The sequence below is a fragment of the Bombus terrestris genome, chromosome 7, assembly GCF_910591885.1.
Source record: "Bombus terrestris chromosome 7, iyBomTerr1.2, whole genome shotgun sequence".
Classification (NCBI taxonomy): domain Eukaryota; kingdom Metazoa; phylum Arthropoda; class Insecta; order Hymenoptera; family Apidae; genus Bombus; species Bombus terrestris.
The window spans coordinates 9,039,646-9,060,412 of record NC_063275.1 but is presented as its reverse complement, the minus strand read 5'-3'; the positions used below and the strand labels follow the sequence as shown (position 1 = coordinate 9,060,412).

General features: G+C 28.8%; 2 protein-coding genes and 1 long non-coding RNA gene across 5 annotated transcripts in view; 2 read left to right on the top strand and 1 right to left on the bottom strand.

Moving 5' to 3' along the window:
- Positions 1–440: 440 nt before the first annotated feature.
- LOC125385430 lies at positions 441–1,054 on the bottom strand. Its single transcript, XR_007224700.1, has 2 exons — positions 887–1,054; positions 441–611 (listed from the first exon to the last, which is right to left on the bottom strand). It is a non-coding gene; the product is annotated as an uncharacterized LOC125385430 (long non-coding RNA).
- A 524-nt stretch (positions 1,055–1,578) lies between these two features.
- Positions 1,579–4,834, top strand: LOC100643042. 3 transcript variants are annotated; one of them, XM_012310088.3, is made up of 7 exons: positions 1,583–1,969; positions 2,078–2,231; positions 2,369–2,831; positions 2,982–3,310; positions 3,386–3,621; positions 3,711–3,867; positions 3,937–4,834. In XM_012310088.3, the coding sequence occupies exons 2-7, from the start codon at positions 2,203–2,205 to the stop codon at positions 4,187–4,189; spliced, it is 1,467 nt and encodes a 488-aa protein (XP_012165478.1). In that variant the 5' UTR covers positions 1,583–1,969; positions 2,078–2,202; the 3' UTR covers positions 4,190–4,834. The 3 variants fall into 3 exon arrangements, with proteins under 3 accessions (XP_012165481.1, XP_012165478.1, XP_048263433.1); XM_012310091.3 differs by having other exon boundaries at positions 1,579–2,231; positions 3,765–3,867; XM_048407476.1 differs by having other exon boundaries at positions 1,583–2,231.
- A 375-nt stretch (positions 4,835–5,209) lies between these two features.
- Positions 5,210–20,767, top strand: part of LOC100645124 — a 253,887-nt gene continuing 238,329 nt past the window's right edge. Inside the window, exon 1 of the mRNA XM_048407477.1 lies at positions 5,210–5,515. Within this exon, the coding sequence (XP_048263434.1) occupies positions 5,392–5,515 (124 nt within the window). The 5' untranslated portion in view covers positions 5,210–5,391. The remainder of the gene's footprint in view (positions 5,516–20,767) is intronic.

Sequence of the window (20,767 nt, the reverse complement as noted above, 5' to 3'; positions counted from 1 at the left end):
TTGCATTATATTTTTCTCAATTGCCGCGCAAGTATGCACCTTTTTCTCGGAAGGACCACGATCATATATGTAAACAGGTCTCGGCTTTCATATACCGAAACCTAGTGAAAACCGTTCGAAAATTGAATCGTAAAAAATCAACACGGAAGATAAGAAAATTCTCGTTCTGCACATGTTTGATATGAATGTGTCAAAAACAGATATATTCTACCCATCTCTATCTCTCTTGCAAGAATACGAACATTGTTGTCTTCCATGTTGATTTCTCATGGCTAGCAAATCTCGAAACATGTTTATGTGATCGTAGGAAGGAGAAACTCTGTCTACTTAGAAATACGAGACCCATTGAATCATTGGATTAAGAGCACAAAGGAAGGGGATCCTAAACAAGGAAGAAAGGGCAGGAGCCGAAGATCGAAAGCAGAAAAGTGAGTTCTCAATTCAATTTTTGACTCCTAAACGTTTATTTCTTTCTGTCGTAATCGAAACGTACAAGTTGGAATAAACGATCGTTTAGAAACACCGAAGTCTTTTTGAATTTTCGCACAATTCTGCGAGCAGGTGGTTCAGCACATGGGCACCAATCCACGTATCTTTTTCTTGAAAAAATCCTCAAAAAGAACACAACAAAATAATGTTCAGATTATATAAAACATAAATATACTACAAGTATTTTTTGACATGTATTCTAAAAAATTAAAATACGTATCTTTCTCCATTTAAGGTATTTTCAATTTTTGTCATAAATTATATACAACTCTTCAAACTGTTGTTTTTCCTATCCTGCATTCACTACACAGTTTCACCAACTATTCTACACTATATTTAAATGGTCTTGTAGAGGTTATGTAACGTAAAAGAAGTAATTATTACTGTTATGTTTTACCTTGCAGTTTTAGGGATAAGACGAGTGGGTTGGTGTTAGTCGTGGAGCGCTGGTCGCTTTGCTCGCTGAAATGCGCGAGAATTGAAAACACTCAATACTTTTAAATGCAGTGGTTTATTCTAAGAACTTGAGTACGAGATCTTCTTTGCAGAGATTAAAAAAGTTTAGTGAACCGAAAATAGCAAGAGTCTTTCTAGCTTTCTCCGTTGTAAAGTTGAATTCCCTTTTGTTTAATTAGAACCTGTATTTGTAACATTTTGGGGACAGCTTCGCAATCAGCGATAAGCATGGTAGAACACGGGGCTTTTATGACCTTGGCTACCTGTACGTACAGGTGGGAAGCACAAGGGTCTTGTAATAATCCACGCAATCGAACGGCTACACACATTATAACTTGCATCATTTACGATTTTACGTTATACTGTACTACTTATATATAACGTATATTATTATTTATATACTAATATATTATTATTTATATTTAGATTTATTATTTATATATAACAGTTTACAAAAGTTCATAAATGCACCGTGTTACAATAATTTATAAGCGATATATAATCATGTATAAGATATATCGCTTATATGTGTATATTTATTGTTTTCCTTCAGATTATATATATATCATAAGCTGTAGATAGTCTATAATCTGAAGGAAAACAATAAATATACACATATAAGTGATATATCTTATACATGATTATATAAGTTAATTTAAGTTTCACCCTCGGTCCATACGGGATATTTCTAACTAAATACATTCGTCGAAGCAAACTTCACGCAGTTATGTTAAAAGCGAGTTCATGCAATAGCGTAATATTACAAATTAGTTTTATTTTCGATTTTATACATTATAATATTATTATACGTTTTAAAGTAATTACTTATGTAATTCTAAACAGGATATCAACACACGATACAATGTCTTTTATACTAAATTTATAGAAAAATTTATCATATCATTTATTGACCAATAGTGAATACGCGATTTAGAACTAGAATATATATTATACGAAAGTAAATAAGATATACCTAAATTGTGTGACGACTCATAAATTTTAATCCATCAGATGTTACCTCATGGTAAAGTTGTGTTTTTTTAATTATTCAAAGAAAATAATAAATCATTCATAATATGATGGCGGTAGAATGCTTCAAATTAAAGGTTTAAACCAAACATTTTCTTTTAAGGAAATAATCAATAAAATTACCCTGGTCAGTGTAGGTTTCGTGTAATAAGTACGACGAAAAGATTTTTAGATAAATGATTAAAAGTAACTTCAGTTGATTAAAGAAGCCGTTTTAAGAAGCATGAAATGCATAAAAGGAAACTTAAACGCAACACGTATGTTTTGTAATAACATTTTATTCATTTTACCTAAATATTTACATATAAACATAATTTGTAAATTACTTTTACTTTTAAATTTCTATTTTATATATAATTTATGGTGAAAGAATATCAAACATTATTTTTTACAGATTACTACAAAATATAAAATCTTCTGAAATTTTACCAAGAGTGAATAATTCTCAAGATAATCAAAATAAATCAAGTGATTATTTTCAATTACCAAGTTTACAAAAAAAGAAAACTCGGAAAGATGTTGATGACAATGTATCAACTTGGGATAAAAATAGTACTGCAACAGATATATCCTGTTCTTCAGAAATTGAAAATATTGCAACAAAGAAAGCTATTGAACAGTGGGAAGCCATCGAAAGTACATTGTATGAAGATGGTAATCAAGTAACTCAAACATCTGTTTTGGAAGAATGTATACAATGGAGAATGCAAATACCTCATTTAAGAATAGTTGGGAAGAATGTGTTTCTTTCACCTAAAAGTATCTATCAAGATTCGAATATAAATTATAATCAGATAAAGAATAATTTTGATTCTAATAATGAGGAGGTATTTCCAGAACATAGTACTTCATTAAAGGTACTGAATATTTTACATATTATTAAAATAACCTAATAGACTTAAAAATAACAATACTTGTCATTAAAAATTCCTTTGTTCCTAGAAAGAAAATTATTTAGTAAAAAAAATTCAATCTTTGAAAAGACTATATACATATATTATTTGTAGAAAAGGAAAAATTCATCTAAGCAAAGATTACAGAAAACATCACAAGATGAAATATTTGATATGCTTTATGAATATGTAATATCCAAGCTGTTTCCAAATAAAGGAAATGAAATTGATTCATTATATGATGATTTCAATTATGTTTTACAAATAAATACAGCTACTATTCACAGTAATAAAAGTTCTGCAAAAAGTACAAAGGTAAATTGGTTTGAGGAAACAATATCTCTCGAAAGCAGATTTTTAAATAGTAATAGTAAAGGAAGAGAAGATTATACCTTACCTATGAGAAAAGAAAGTGGTCAAACATATACACAAGAAATTCAGAAGTATGTATAGACTGTATTGTAGAATAATGAAATAAATACAGAAATGCAGAATGTTAATTATTTATCTACTTATAGAAAACATGATAATCCTATGAATAATGACAAAATAAGAAATCAGAAGGATGAATCTATTATGGAAGATAAGCTTTTAAGGCCACACACTAGTAGAAATAAACTTGGTACTGTTTTTAATGAAAAGGTTGTAGTTAGTCCTGTGCCTTATGTGTTATCAACCAGAGAAAGCTTTTCTACCGTAAAAACTACTCCAATCAAGTTTATGGCACAGTCTCTAGAAAATTCTTCCTTTCAAGGCATGTCATACCTTTTTTTAATATTATGTATTACATATGGGATGTTAAAAATATTTTTAGCATTATGTGTGAATATTATTTTGTATTAGGCTCAAGTAAAAATATTAATTATTTTAAAAATTCGGGAAAAAATTCAACTTCAGCTAAAATTTCTGCTTGGCATGCTCCTGTTTCTCCTGCTGTGTGGCCAAAAAATATAAAGCTTGCTCCACTCGACACGACACGATTTTCGAGTAGCAAAAATAGGTATGATGAAAGCGTTAAACTTTTTTTTATCTATGAAGAATATCTTTCATATTATTTTTATAATTTTAGATCTGTAACATCATCATCGGTACCAGTATCACGTAACAGGAAACCTTTAAGTCCTATTTCTCGATCTACTCCATCAGTACAAACTATTCATAATAATAATAATCACGAGGGTTTAGAAATTCAAGGAAAACATATAATTCCTGGACAATCTCCTAAGTTAAGTGCGCCTACTACAGATTCGGAGAATGCTGGGAGTAGCAAAAGCAGAAAAAAGAAGTCAATCAAAAACAAAACTGCTATGAATTACAACTAATTATGTTAGTTACAAAAATTGATCTTATAAAATTATTTTTATTTTTATTAATTAAAATTGTGTTTCATTGTTTTACACAAATAATAATCCGGTAAAATGCGGCTGACATAACTAAAGGGATGTTAATTACCATTTATACATTTAAAGCGGACATTCGTGATTGCGTTTGTGATATAAAAATCATGTACGATAAAAATTCTATTATTTATTTTTTATTGACAATTGAGCTAAAATTAATGATTTAAAAGTTTAGATAACATTTATAATCTAAGTGTTATAAAAAGTAACATTTTATATGATATATAAATATATCCTTATTGTTATATAATAATAAGAAATCTTATTGTATTACAGTATTAAAATGTGCTCTAATTGTAAAAAGTGTTTGCACCATAAACAAAAAGAATATTTAAACACTGTATCAAAAATGATACGAGCTAGTGTTCCAATTTTAAAAATGTATATTTTAAATACTCCTGTTATTTCAGAAGCGAATATATTGTTGTAACTATCTCTACCTCACTCAGCTCTATGTGTTATTTGATTGATGCACACGCTTAAGTGCGCAGGTGAATATATTTTTGTAATGCACATATCTGTATTGGACGTGCTTATTGTAAATATATAACAATTAATATGTTTAAATGTATTTACATTTCATACACATGTCATATGTAGTGCAAATTTTAAGTTCAATAATACTTCATATTTTTAATTTCATCATTTAAAAATCACTTTATCTTCAAAAATAATAACATTGTTTTTAAACTTTATTTTAGTTCATTGTCCATGTTATTTCATTTGGTTACAAAGTTTATATTTTGATTAATTTAATATTCATATAAAGTGTTAACATAAATTTTAATAAACCGTATACTTCGGTTATATGAAATTTATATATTATATTAAACATTATTTAATTTGAGAAGTATGTGCGCTGGAGAAAAATTCGGATAAAATACAAACTGCGCATGTGTGAAGTTCAGCGCGGGGACAGCAAAAGCTTTCTCTGAAAGGACTTATGCTTTCAGTTGTGCGTGGTCTCCGAAAGAGGATGGATGTAATGCATAACGTATTGAAATTGATAATCATATAGCGCGTTGTTTATTATAAATTAAATGCTTTTAAATTCCTTTCTATTTACTCACGAGTGTTTTTCATATTGTATATTATAACAAATTGATAAATTCATTGTTTATCATATGGTGTCGCACATGAAGGATTTTAACGTATCTTCAGAACCTGGCGGCATGTCCACATACGTTAGAAGTACTAGCACTCATCTGTCAACGTTGACAAGGATCTTGGGCGTGTGTACTGCGATTGGTAAGTAAATTATTATTCTTTAAAATTTAATTTAGAACGATTTAAAAATTTTACCTACGTCAACGTTGGTTGTATGTATCTTTTCTTTTTTAAATATTTTGTAACTGAGAATACCATAATATATGGCACAAAACATTATTCTATACTACTCTTTTATGCAATTAATAATTTACATTTTTTATTTATTTTATTTATTACTATATAACAGTATTACTAATAAAATACACTTAATAAACTATATTTTATTATATCATATTCAATCATATTCAAAGTAGAATTTCAATAATTTTAACGTACGAGTGTTTTGCATTATAACATAATTACATTTTAATAAAATTTAAATGTTTTTCAGTTTATTGAACGTATATAAAAAATAATTTTTTTCTTAATATAAAAAGTTTTTTGCTATTTCTCCAGTAAATATTAACTTTTCATATGAAAAGGTTGCTAAAAAAAAAAAATAAAAAAATAAAAAAATAAATTGCTCAGAAGACATGACACGAAAAGAATTTTATTCAAATGTGATATATTGAATTCTAATGCAATGTCTATTATACAATGCACTTAAAAATTATTTTCTTCCATTATATTTTAGCGTATATTTATGTATATTGAATGTATTTATGGAAATGCGTTAAAACTCTATTCCTCAGAAATTAAATGTTCAGTTTTTGAAGTGCTTCGTTCTTAAAAAATATAGCATATTGTCTAGGCACTCGATATTGAATCGAACTTTTTATATTTCATAAAAAACATTAAATTTTGTCTTTTCTAATAACTACCTTAAATATGCTACACAGATAAGACACTCGATTATTAATTATAGTGCTGGAAGGTTCTTCCAGAAGAAGGTTCTTCCTGTAAACAGAATCCAACTTCTGTTTATAGTTTTTAAGTACTTAATTTCTGTTAGTGTAAATTGCTGATTTTATATAGACGAACATAAAGCTTGATTCCTTACTTTGCATTGATAATTTAGAAAATAAAAATAAATTTCAAATTTCCATCGTTAGTAACTCTAAAGTTTTGTTGTTTCGTGGAGATTCTGATATGCGCAGAAATATGCGTATTAAACACTAACGATTTAACCATGTTTAGATTCTTTTCCTCGAAATTAGTTTCGTGCACATTTAAATTTGTATTTTGGGGAATAATTTATCCGAATGTATGTATCTCATTTATAAAAGAAATAAAATATAGCGCAAATTTATGTATTTACTATGTACACCATCATCTATTAAAAAATGTAATTCATCTTGCTAGTATTTATATACACATATATACATATATTAAGATATTTACATTGCATATACTATAGTAGAAACTCAATTAACCAGATTCATTAGAACCGAGATAGTTCGACTAAAGCGAGTCTCACCGAATAATCGAGACCTAGAATAAACGAAATGAAAATTTATGAGTGAGCCGTTTAGAAGCCACATTGACAATTTCATAGGTTAAAGACCGGGAAAAGGTGATGGTGTTGATGGTGGTGTAAACATTATTCTTTGAATTTATTTTGCAAGTCTACTACTATTTATGTCATGTTCTTGTTATGAATGAACTCATGAAACCAAATAATTTACTTCTTGAAAATTGACCATTAATTCTATACTTATGTAATGAAATTAAAAAATTGATCAGCCTTTTGAGGTATTCAACTTATTACTATCTCGTGCTCATTCTGCATCTGTCGAATTTGTCGCAGAAACAAAATAAATAGTGATTATATATTTTTTATTTTTCTATATGTTTTACTTTATTGTATAATTCGTAGTCGATCTAAACCTTAGCATATAGAGCATTTTATATTTAATTTGTATTAAGTTTTTAAATTTATATATTTATGTTAAAATTAGTTAAAATTCATATTAAAATTACTTTCTACTCTACATTTTGATATTCTTGAAATATAAATATGAAATATAGTGTGACATGCTCGAAATATAAATCTTGAAGTTTTTTATAAAAATGTTAATGAAAATCTCCAGTGTCAATGGAACACGATCTGATACCTAGGTATTATGGTATGTCACATTATAAAGAGTTTTCCTGTGTTCTTAAAAGATTAAAACATTTTTAGTTTTGCGTAAAGATAATTTTATGAAATTTTTAAACCTAAACTTTACGAAGACGTAAACTAACATCATTGAAATTTATGTGATAGTATATATAGGTATAAATACGATATGGTACACCACATTTTTATGTTAATTATATTTTAAAATGAATAAAGAATAAGGTGAAAGATATTATTTCAGGATGCACACATTTTTTCGTTGTTTTATAACCCTTATTTTAAGATTGTAGAATTTGTAATTGTTAAAACAAGTATAAACGGTGATTATTTTAAATGAAAAACAAAACAAGATAAATTCATACTGTAAGGAGATTGTACATTTTTATACGCCCTTCTTCATTTATAATATTACGAACAGTAAGAAAACATCACAACTAACATCAAGCCAAGCGATTTCATAAAATATATAGTCGAGTTGTAAAACTTAAAATGTTTGGATTTCAGAGCGGGAAAATAAATTTTTAAAACTGATCATGAACTTATATCGAAAATACTTTTTATTTAAATAATACTGCTTAAGATAAAAATTATTGTAGGAATTAATGCTAAATCTCATACGTGTATGGGAGTTGTTACATAAGATCAAGGTAAAAAAAATTATATTAAGAGGAAACGAAAAAGTTGTCTCTTACATAAATTTATCAAGGGTTAAAATATTTATAATCATCATTGTATATGTTATAACTTAACATAAAAATATTTATTTGTTATTATTTGTAACAAATGACAAATAAGCAAGGACGATGTATAAAAGAAATAAAAAGCAACAGTGATTTTGGGTAACTTTGGAATAAATTAAATGCTTTTAAGATTTTCTGCGTTCCTGGTATCACATACAAAAAATACATATCTATTTTCAAACTTTTATAAGCAATGGATATTAATAATTGCCTTATATATAACGATATTTAAGATGTGAAATTTATAGTATACTATATTTAAAGGTTTTGTCCTATTCTTCCTTTGACTATACTGTAAAAGGCTTAATATATGATAGGAATATGTTCTTCGAATACATATAATTTTGTAAGGAAAATATCTATGTTCTGTTGCGCGTTTAACTTTTTCCCACATGATCCTTGAAGCTTTAATCTTTGAACTGTTTTCTTTCTATTATGTATATAGAATAAAGCTACAGAAGCAAACCTACGAAAACTACAAAATCACTCTAACAGTAAGAAATTTTTCTGAATATGACAGCAATCTTAATTGTGTATCAAAGTAGAAAAAATGGAGGAAGTTGCCAGCAATGCAGGTATAGGAGCATTTAATCGAAACCGTCCAGTTCGCTGACTTAGCGCGAACGAGCTCGAAGCAATTCCCGTCTATTAATATTTAGTGCGCCTAAAGGGGCTCGCACGATAGACGAGCTCGAATCTCCCGACGTTATAAAAACGAGAAGCGGAGAAGAAGGACATCGAGGACGTCCGCGTTTCGTTCACCGAAATGTTTCGAAATGTTGCTGGAATGTTCGTTCTTCCGTGATGTTCTCCAGTGTTTGCAGAACTTTAAGGCAATCGAGTTTTTCCAAGCATTTTCACTGGATCTGCATGTATCATTTCATTGGAGCGCGTCGATCGGGAAGAAGAAAAATCGCGTGGATTAATGTCGCGTATTTTTCGCTTACGGTTTTCACGTTCTCGCTGCGGAAAAATATTTTCCCTAACGTTGTGTCGCTGAAACGGCCAAATGGAAAATGATCTCGTTGCAAAATATTTCTTTTTGCTACCACCGATCCCTGTTATATGATATCATAGCTATGACGATTCTCGATGGCATATTTGTACTTTTTTGAAATATCCTAGCCAAATGGATTATCAGTGATACCACCAAGGTAGAAATATCGCAAGAATGAAATGGTAATAACGTTTTCCACGTGTTTTCAGCAAATCTTGTTCAATTACTGTTTGCCTATTGAGACTTTCGTGCTTGAAATTTCATTTTTCTCTGTGTTTGCATCAAACTCCCTCGACGATCATGTATATTTATCTTCCCTTTTGACTTTTTCTTTCTCTAGTATTACTTTCACTTCGTTTACGTGGAACTTGTCGTAAATGAAGTACCATATGTTTCTGTTACTAAGTGGACTAGACTACACAATTTTGCGAAAATATTCGAACATTTGCAGGTATCTTTTATGAATATATTATGTGTGTTGTACGAAACATTTTGAAATTTTATTACCGCTGTTAATAGTATTCGTAATATAGTATTACGTTACATAGTATTACGCTATAACGTATAACGTTATATAGTATATCGTTATAAAGTATAATGGTATATAGCATTACGTTATAACATATAACGTTATATAGTATTACGTTATAACGTATAAAGTCATATAGTGTTACAATATGACATACAGCGTCAGATAGCATTACATTATAACGTTATAACGTATAACGTTATATAGTATATCGTTATAAAGCATAACGGTATATAGCATTACGTTATATCGTATAACGTTATATCGTATTACGTTATAACGTATAAAGTCATATAGTGTTACAATATGACATACAGCGTCAGATAGCATTACGTTATAACGTATAACGGTATATAGTATTACGTTATAACGTATAACGTTATATAGTATATCGTTATAACGTATAACGGTATATAGTATTACGTTATATCGTATAACGTTATATAGTATTACGTTATAACGTATAAAATCATCAAATTAATATATTATATGGATAAAGTCTGGAATAAATCTAAAAATGTATATAGAAATTATAAAATACATATTTAGTACGAATATAGATATTTATTAGGGTGATATATGTAGGGTGTCTCCAAGATCGTGGTACAATCGATGGGATAGTGATTCTACATGTAAAAATAAAAATGTCTAAAAAGAAAAAATACAATTTGTTCATTTAAGGCTTCGTTTTCGAAGAAAAGAGTTTGAAAGCCCGTCAGGTACTCGTGGATTAAATGCAAATTTTGAGGTATGAAACTTGCGTTTCTGCTCGTGTTTATGTTATTAAAATATGGACGATGTCAAAATGTACTTATGGTTGTTGTTGTTACCTTATGTCCGCGATGTCGTGTGTTGTACTATTAATCTTTTTCGTTTCGCCGGATCTAACATTCCCCTTCCCATTCGCTGACGTTTTGTTATGGGGTCTTATCAAGTCTAAAGTGTACTCCAAGCATACTAACAGACTTAAAAGTAAACGTTATTTTAGCATTAAAAGATTTAAAAGTGAAGTGAAGAAAACAAGAAGCGTGCGATAATTTAGTTTAACGAGCAGAGCTGTATGCAGCAATACGGTCAACATTTTAAACATTTGTTACACTAATAAAATGATTCTAAAATTCTCAAAAAGTACTAATCTTATCATTATCTATGATACCATTGAAATTAAATGCAAAATAAAGGAAAGTAATAGTACAGATCGATATGGTGGAAATAACAGCAATAACAGGAAGCAGACTGTAACTGACGATTCATTTTTTTTTTTTTTTTTGGAAACGGAGCCCTATACAGTAAATATTATCCTTTCTTCTTGATTTATTTTTGCACGTAGAATCCTCATCCAGCCGGTTACATCACGATTCTGGACACACTCTGTATTTCGCAGAGATCACAAAACCTTTAATGTTAATTATCCGTTATATTAATCAATGGACTTAACACTTACTAGCACTTATTATATGCTTAAGATATCTATCCATGGCGGTATGCTAATTTTTTATTAAATATATATATATGTACAATAAATATCTTGTAATTTCTATATATGTAAATTTTTAAATTGATATAAAATCTTATCAATATAATCATGACAGTTATGTTTCATTAGAATGTTAATGAAATTTCAAAATGTTTTATATAGGAGATACATACAATATGGACATAAAAGGCTTTTATGGTAAAGTATTTTTACCATACCAGTATTATATTGTCTGTAAATGAAATGATGGATTTACGTAAAAATTTGAAATAGAAAGATGTTATTTCGTTATAGCATTGTTTTCATTTTTCTAGATATGTCGGAGTATTTGAAGTTCTTCGTGTTTTGTAAATAAAGTTATGTTATACAAACTGTTGTGAAATGATAACTAAATATCTCAAATTGTGAATGAAGAAAAACATATACCGAATAAAACAGTAGCACAATTTCTATCCTCAGAGACGTTTTAAAATGGAGGGTTTAGAGAGGATATTTTAAATAAGTAGAGTAAAGTTAACATTTTATTATGAAGGATTTGCAGTATAACTTGTGTTAAAAAGTGGTTTGATTTTTCCTCTTGAGAACATAGACTTCTTAAGTTAAATTCAAATTCAAATTAAAGAAAAAGAAATGAAGAAATTTGTATTTTTATTATATAGTTTAATAAAATGAATTTCTAGCTATTTAACGTAATAACAGGTAAGGATCAACAAACTGTATAACAAAAATATATAGGTTGAATAAGAAAACGTTTAGTAGAATCAGTAATTTTATATTATGTAAAAATCTCTGTTGTGAAGTATTTAGATTGAATTATTTATAATGATTATCAATTTCCATATTAACAGGTGCATATTGATTGGTACTATCAAAAAGAATCTCTTTAAAAATTCACCTCTTATCAGAGAGAGAAAGCCAATTCTGAAATTGACTAAATTACCTAAGCTCGAGTTTATTGTATGTTTCTATGAAATTTTGTCGACCTTTGTAACACATGTCAACCCATTGGTTGACTTACTTGTTCAACTGTAATATAAATCGAATAGTTATTCATACATATCCATTTAAAAAACCAACAAATATTATACATATATTTTCAAAATAAGATATATAGAATAGGAAATACATAGTAAATGTTTTTAAAGTTGTTTTGATACTTTGTGTCATTTTTGTAAAATAAAATATCACGTGTGATAGAAAAAATGTAAGTGTTGATAAGTATACTAGTTTAACATTTTACAATATTGAAACTCAAATATCTTCTAAATTAATAACTTGTTTTATCGTAAATGGCTTATTAATTATTTATAACAAATTTTGGAATGCATATATTGATATATGAAAAAATATATAATTCTGTTTAAAAGAAATGTTATTTCTCATATAATTATTATTTATTATTGCCTAGTCCGTGCCTTTCGGCTTTGGACGAACTTTCAGTTTTACATCTCTTATGTCTATTTCTCTTCTTATATGTCTACCTTCCCTCTTTTCCACTCTATTCTATCGTACTCCCTTAATTATTCTATCTCTAAAAACTAAAACTAGGAACTACAAATTAACCACTAATGACTAAAAACTATTGCAACTTTGGGCTTTAGCCTCCTTGCTGTACTTCCTTCCTGTCGTTTGCCCTTCTCTTCTCTATTATTGCTTCCAGTTCTGTTAAACCATCTCCAGTCTCATTTAGCGTTTTTCCTATGTCCTTTGGTCCTCCCGTTATTTCACATTCTTCTATTACGTGTCTCAGGTCTTCTTCTTTCCTTCTACATAATCTGCATCTTTTTTCTCCCTCTTCTTTCTAGTATTCCCTTGCTTTGGTCTCGTTTCCACATCTGAATCTTGCTAATATTCTTTTATCCTTCCACTTCATCCTTCCTTCTGACTACTTTGGTAATTTTTCTTTGGTGATATTTCTGTAATGTATATTATATTTGGATTCTCTTATCCTCCCCCCCCTCTCTTCTGTTTCTCTCTTCTTTTTATAATTTGGTCTGCTGTCATCCTTTCTTGCTCTTCTCTTGCTTCTATCTGGGTCCCTCCCTTTCTCACCTCTTCTAGTCCCTTCTTTCTCTTTCTTGCTCTTTTCCCTTCATGGCCATTTCCCCAATTTCTCTCTCTTTACTTTATACACTCTTTTACTAGTTCCTTTTTTGTCTCTAAGACTTTCTCTTCATGCTTCTCATATAATTTTTACGTCTTATATATTATTCTTGGATGTTACATATATTCTTAAGTCTTTACGTCATTCTTTGCATTTTATGCATATATCAGATTAAAACGATTGAAATATAAAGATTTTTAATCAGGATTAAAAAAGTGAAATACATAAAAATGTGCATATAATAATAAGTACTACGGAATGTCGAGTAATTCGCATATTTACCTGCTTTGGAACACAAGATGGGAAAATATAATCATAATTACAATTATAATTATAATTTGATTCTTTTACTCTTATTTAATTAGGGAATGTTTAAGCGATAGGTCAATTTTTAGATTTATTTATTCTTGTTTTCGAACGTAAGTATTTTGAGAAGAGAAAATATGTATATAAGAAGATATTTATCATTATTTTGATTTTATTATTATTTCTAAAGTATTTAATCTACGCATTAGTAATTACAACGAATCGAAAGATATTGGTTATTATAGAATAATTTGGTATTTATTCTCTGATAAAAAAGCAGTTTTGTGAGAGATGCTGCTGAATAATTTTCTATTAAATTCATTCCGTACTTCTTGTCACGTTGTTTTCATTTATTCTAAAACCCTACTTTTTATTTTTTACATATTTCCCACATCTGTCCTACAATATTAAGATAATATCAAGATAACAAGATAGTATTTACTTCATTTAGTTTTTATGTTTAATAAATTTATGAATCAGAAAAAAACCAGCGCTATAGAAGAAATATCTAAAATTTTAGTCGCATATACGACAACGTTTCTTAAAAATATGTTTATTCGATCCAATAACATAAACAGCTTAAAACTATTGTACTGTATATTACCGTATAACCAATTACTACCATCTAATATTCTATTTCCTATAATAATTTATCTTTCAACGTACGTCTTAAGGGATCACTTCCAAGAACGAACACACAGAGAGAGCAGCTCGTTGCAAATGTGCTCGTAATTCACGGTGTATCCGAAACGACCTGCAATATCGTTTTCGTATCGCCATTGTCGAAAGAGGGGCATGGTAGACGACGCGAAATCTCCAGAGGAAACCATGGCTGGCTTTGTGTAGTTCCTCTTTAATTCATAGACGTGAAACGGTAAATAGTTGAAGACAGAAATTTGTAGCGACCCGTTGCACCGTAATGCTCACAACCTATTACCAGTGGATGAATGGAGACTGGGTGAGCTTTTTCCAGGGTGTGTCGTCGTGACGCGCGTCGTTGCACGACACCCGGCATCGGCAATGTTAAGGAACGCTGAATCACCGTTTCCATCAAGCCACCGGTATTAATTACCCATGACAATCGCGATTTAGTCAGTCTTAATTGATATTAGCTAATGCCGGGTAAATGGAATCGCCGGCACGAGCAATTAAGTCGACCAATCGTGTGAGAACCAATTGCGGCTCCGTTAGCACGCTCGCGTATCGTTTCTACATATGGAGGATCCAAGTATTGTATCTAAGTACATACATATATGCATACGTATGTATATTAGTAAGAGCTCAGCGAATCTGATTGGATAGTTTCGAACGTTTTATGAGTAATCTAGAAATTGAAATGGTACCTTTGATACAATATCTCCATAGCAGATCAGATTTTTATTACTTATTTGAAATATTAATTAATAACTTTTATTCTTGTGTCGTCAAATTACATATAATAGATATACAGTATCCTCTGGATTAAGCGTATGATATCCAGTTGATGCTGTTAATTATGAAAATTAATATTATATTATTGAAAGTGTGAAAGAATTGTTCATGTAAATCTTTTTCCTATTGATTTATAAATTTAATAGAATATTCGAATGATTTCATTGACTGTTATTTATATATGTAAATAACTATATATATGTATGTCGGGTTTTCGTTAGAAATTTTAGGCGTGTAATAATTAATAAGTAAAACAAAAGCTATTGACAATGTTCCTTGGGCTCGAACCCAAGTATTGGGGATCTTCCTAAAGAAAGGCCCGATGTCCCTACATCTCCGACATGTATAATATTTTTAAATATCTATCTATCTATTTATACATATAATATTATGTATATTATTAATTATACACATTTCCTAATTATTCACATTTTATAACTATCACCAGCATAAAAATTTTTATGAGTACCGACAGCAATGTTGCAGTGATTTTAATATCAGCGTACTATTGTTTAATGAAATTATATATCTTTATTATTGTTAATTTTTATTGGGTATTTCAGGATGCTTTGAATAATACGCACTTATATATGAATTATGAAATGTACCCATGTTTGAATAATAATTTATCGAATATTTTTATAAATATTAATAAGACAAAGGGATTACACCATTCATATGGTTTTCCTTATTAACATGATTGCACCTCAACCCTTAGAAAAACGTGATTTTCTTAAAGATAAACAACTTTCATGGAAATAATTTTTTTGTATTATTTTTATGCTTTATACATATTTTGTACAAAATATTATGATTTTTTCCCTTTATGTGATTTCTAATTTGTGCCTTACGTTCGAATTAGTATCAGAATTTTCTAAAAGTACATATCAAAGCAGATCAAAACATAGCTAGAATTATGAATTGATTATTTTCTTGCATATCTTCGAAATAATTTTGATAAATTTTGATTAAATATATATTTTGGATTCTCTTATATGGATGAAAAGTTCTAATTAATTGTTTCCTTGATAACGTGCCTCATCCGGCCTTAATATCAGGTTGTCCGAAAAGTATCTTTCTTTCGCAAACTTGTTTTTTTTTACAACAGTTCACCTTCATACAAACATGAAACCAAGTCTGTGAAATTTTGCAGTGTTTATGTCAACAGAATAAAAATATTTCGACAAAATAATATAAAACAAAAAACGTTGTACGTCTATTACTTCCTCATAAAACGAAAGAAACTTTTCGGACAACCTAATAATTATGTTTTCTAAGAGACCAACAGGTATTCGTAACGTTTACATTCAACCTGAGTTCTTCGTTTTCTGTATATCGTTGCAAACATTAATGCGAGTATATTTATAGTAGATATACATATATCTACGACATAGTATTATGTCGAGTTAGATTTAGTATAGAACGTTTGTTGTCTTAAATTATGTTGGACATTCATTTAGATAAAGTTGATCCTTATTTCTCAAGATCAGGCGAAGATGCTTTATTACACTTATTGTTTTGCTGCTTATTGCTTAGTCCGTGTCTTTCGGCTTTGGACCAACTTTTGGTTCTACATCTCTTATGTCTATTTCTCTTCTTATATGTCTACCTTCCCTCTTTTCCACTCTATTCTATCGCACTCCCTTAATTATTCTATCTTTAAAAGCTAAAACTAGGAACTACAAATTAACCACTAATGACCAAAAACTATTGCAACTTTGGGCTTTAGCCTCCTTGCTGTGCATCCTTCCTATCGTTTGCCCTTCTCTTCTTTATTGTTGCTTTTAGTTCTGTTAAACCTTCTGCCGTTTCATTTAGCGTTTTTCCTATGTCCTTTGGTCCTCCCGTTAATTCATATTCTTCTGTTACATGTCTCAGGTCTTCTTCTTTCCTTTTACATAGTCTGCATCTTTTTTCTTCCTCTTCTTTCCAATATTCCCTTGCTTTGGTCTCGTTTCCACATCTGAATCTTGCTAATATTCTTTTATCCTTCCACTTCATCCTCTCTTCTGACTACTTTGGTAATTTTTCTTTGGCTATATTTCTGCTGTTTATTGTTTTTACACCTTTGTAAACACAGTGTTAACAAAGAGAGAGTTAGAGTTTAAGGGCACTGACTTTAGTTGAGAACATTTGGTTGGAACAATATAATGGTTGCAAACGATACTGCTTGGTATCGTGGGATCTAAGGCTACACACGCTATTCTGATACTAGGATTATGGCATATATAAGTATGTATTCTGAAAGTCTTGCTACTACAAAAGGATTAATAGGCGAGGAATCTGGGTTCTATCAAATTGTTTTCAGGTCTATTGTTGTATAGTTCTTAACTAAGAAGTTAGGCCATCCGTCAATATCTTTCATTTATTTTAAATAAAATGGATAACGTGTGCAGATTCTGATACAAAAGTTTATTAATTCCTAAAGTGTTATACATATACTTAATATAAACAATTTGAATTTTTATCCTGATGATGATGAGTAGATTTAGTTTCAGATATTTTCCATTCAGAATAAGATTCAATAATAAATAAATACAATAGGATTATCGCAGTAACCGAAATGACCAATCCATAATTTTTCATTTGAAATTTGCTATATATAATTTTATTTCTTATAATCTTTTTTCCTATAACAAACAGATTATACTTCGCAGAAAAATCCTTCAGTTTTTTGAAAAGATACGCTCTCGTAATGAAAAGGCATGTTCTTCACTTCATTCTCATAAACATTTGGTCAAAAAAATTTTGAAGCGTTTGAAATAACTAATATTAATAACTAATAATAATAACTAATATTATGAAGCTGCTAAAAAAGCACAAAATAGACTGCAACGAATGACTTACGTTTAAGTGCAATTTGTTCTTGAATATTCATAAACACAAGAATTATCACGAGGAAAAATATTTCTTCGAAAACAATGCTCCTTTATAATTAATGTAGACATCTGAACTAGATCTCTAATTTATAATTCACTGGGGAATTTCTCGAGGGAGCATAATGAAAGTTTCTTGTGCGAGTAGATCGGTAATAAGAGATAACTGATAACTTGTAATTACATTATATGTATATCTTTTAATAAATATATATATATATATATATATATATATATATATATATGTACATATATATTTTTTATTGTTATCGAAATTATTAATAGGTTGCTGTTTGGGAAAATTAAATGTACGAAAATATATCAAATGCAATATGTGAATATATCCAAGATAATCAAACAAAGTAGAGTACTCGTTATAAAACGTAGAAGGTGAAAGAAATTTTTATTTAAGTCTAATTTTCTTATTTTTACAGTCCACTATCCGTAATTCAGTTATTCAGTACCAAGGTAATTTTATATTTATCATAAAAATACAGGTTTTGTAGATATGAGAAAATTGCAATCGCTGTCAATGCGAATATAGTAATTTTTAAATAAAATTTTTAAATATTTTGAAGTTATAAACTAGAATATATGATACGAGGTATATTTTTCTTATTTCTTTTAAGAAATTTCCGAATTTTCCTTTTAAGATGTAAGACAAATTTGTTTGATCAATTATTAATAATAGCAGGTAATATTTATCTTCTGAGGCTTTTTGTAGAGAAATAAATATATTTCTCACTCAATCAGCCAATAACTTCTAAAAGAACAATGTAAAATAAGTACTGCATCAATGAAATTTAATTGGACTAGTATTAGTATTGTACGTATACTTAAATTTTATCTGTTATATATTCTTACAGTACATAGATTATTTAGTACAGAATTGAAATTGATATTTATATTTTTGCATAAACAAGTACCATTTAACAAAACTTTATTGATACTTGTCCATCCATTCTCGTTTCCTACTGTATATAAAAATTTATTTTTCCTCTACGATATTAGTATAAGATTCATTTAAATATCGAAGATTGCTTTTTTGTCATAGGGCCAAAGAACAAAAATTAGTAACATAACTAAAAGGTCTAAAAATATATATATTTTAACATTTGGTTAACTTTATAACATTGAATTTTAATTAAAAGATCTTTCGCGTTTCTGTGCTAGCGTCTTGACTTTTAATTTTGATTTCACAATTTCAATCCTGATCTATGCTCTTCCTCTGTTTGACCTTTTTTTACTCCAGGAGTCTATACACATACCAGGCTCATATCATGCATTTACTAGCTCTGAAAATTCCACGTGCGTTCCTAAACCACTGAAACAAAAACAACCCCTTGATGTCTCCTGCGCATTTTAGTCACTTTCCAATCGAAAACTCCAAGATCCCTAATAGATGCACCCTGGTATGTTACCAACAGAGCAATACGTCGCGACCTCAAGATACCCACAGTCAAAGAAGAAATAACAAAATATAGTAATAGATATATCATAAGAGTTAACAAACATCGAAATCCCCTAATTACTAAATTACTTAATACGTCGGACCAGATCTGCAGGCTAAGAAAATACTATCCGTTAAACCTAAGCACTAGATTCGGCTAGAATTTTAGTCACTTATCATTTATAACTAGAAGACGAAAAGCCCATCAATCTTTAAAGTAGAAATGGTTCAAGTCACATCAAGACACAAGACATATGTGCCAAATTTCAAGAATTTGCCAATAGTTGGTAAAATATTTTTATGTACTATACACATATGACCAAACCCTTCCTTTAATTATTTATTTATTATTTTTGTTTGTTAAGCTTCAGAATGACACTGGTTAACGAATATTTCTTGTTTTCTGTACTACAAAGAATTAATATAATTATACGTAGTACAATCAAGTACTTATTCAAATACAATATTACAATCTCTATACAGTATCGCTCTTTCTAAAATTTCTTTAAGTATGATTGAGAAAGCAAGAAGTAAATTTCAAACGTTTACAATTAGCAACATAATCATTTATAAGTACTATAAACTAATTAGAAATAGATTAAGATTAACTGCAAATTATTTATATTCATGTAAGAATCAGATTGGTTACTGAGGGACAATTTGATTAACAACGGAGAAATCTTATAATCAAATAAAAAAGGAGTGCATAATGAGTTATAAAATACATGGCTTCGTTGATAATCTTTGTATTTAATCAATATTAAACAAATCTATATAATTATCAGTGAAACAGCCACTTATTATTAATCACGTACAAATTACAAATATTACTTTTAAATTTTGTACTACTATTTCAATTATACTTACTTCATTTTTATATGAATTTTTAAAAATTATATAAGACATTATATTAAGATTCTATTAAATAAAAAATTCGATTTTCTTCGAACGATATTATCAGAGATTGTACTAGAAATGTCGTAAAATTTAGTAATTATTATTTTATATTTCGTAATATTTATTTATATTGGCTATCGTATTTAGGCAATTTTGGGAATAGCGGAGATCTTACCGATTTCAATGACTTTGAAATATGTTATCAAGATCAACATTCTAAACAACTTTTTCCTATACATATAACTGGTGCTCGGCCTTAGTTTCCAAAATATTCACAAAAATTCTGAATTAAATTTAAATCATAATTACACTTTTATATATCTTAATCTAAACTTAATCCATTTATAAAAGATAACTATTTTTAACATTGTACAAATAAAGAAGAAAAATCGCTGGTTGCTAGTTGAGCCAGAATAGTATGCGCC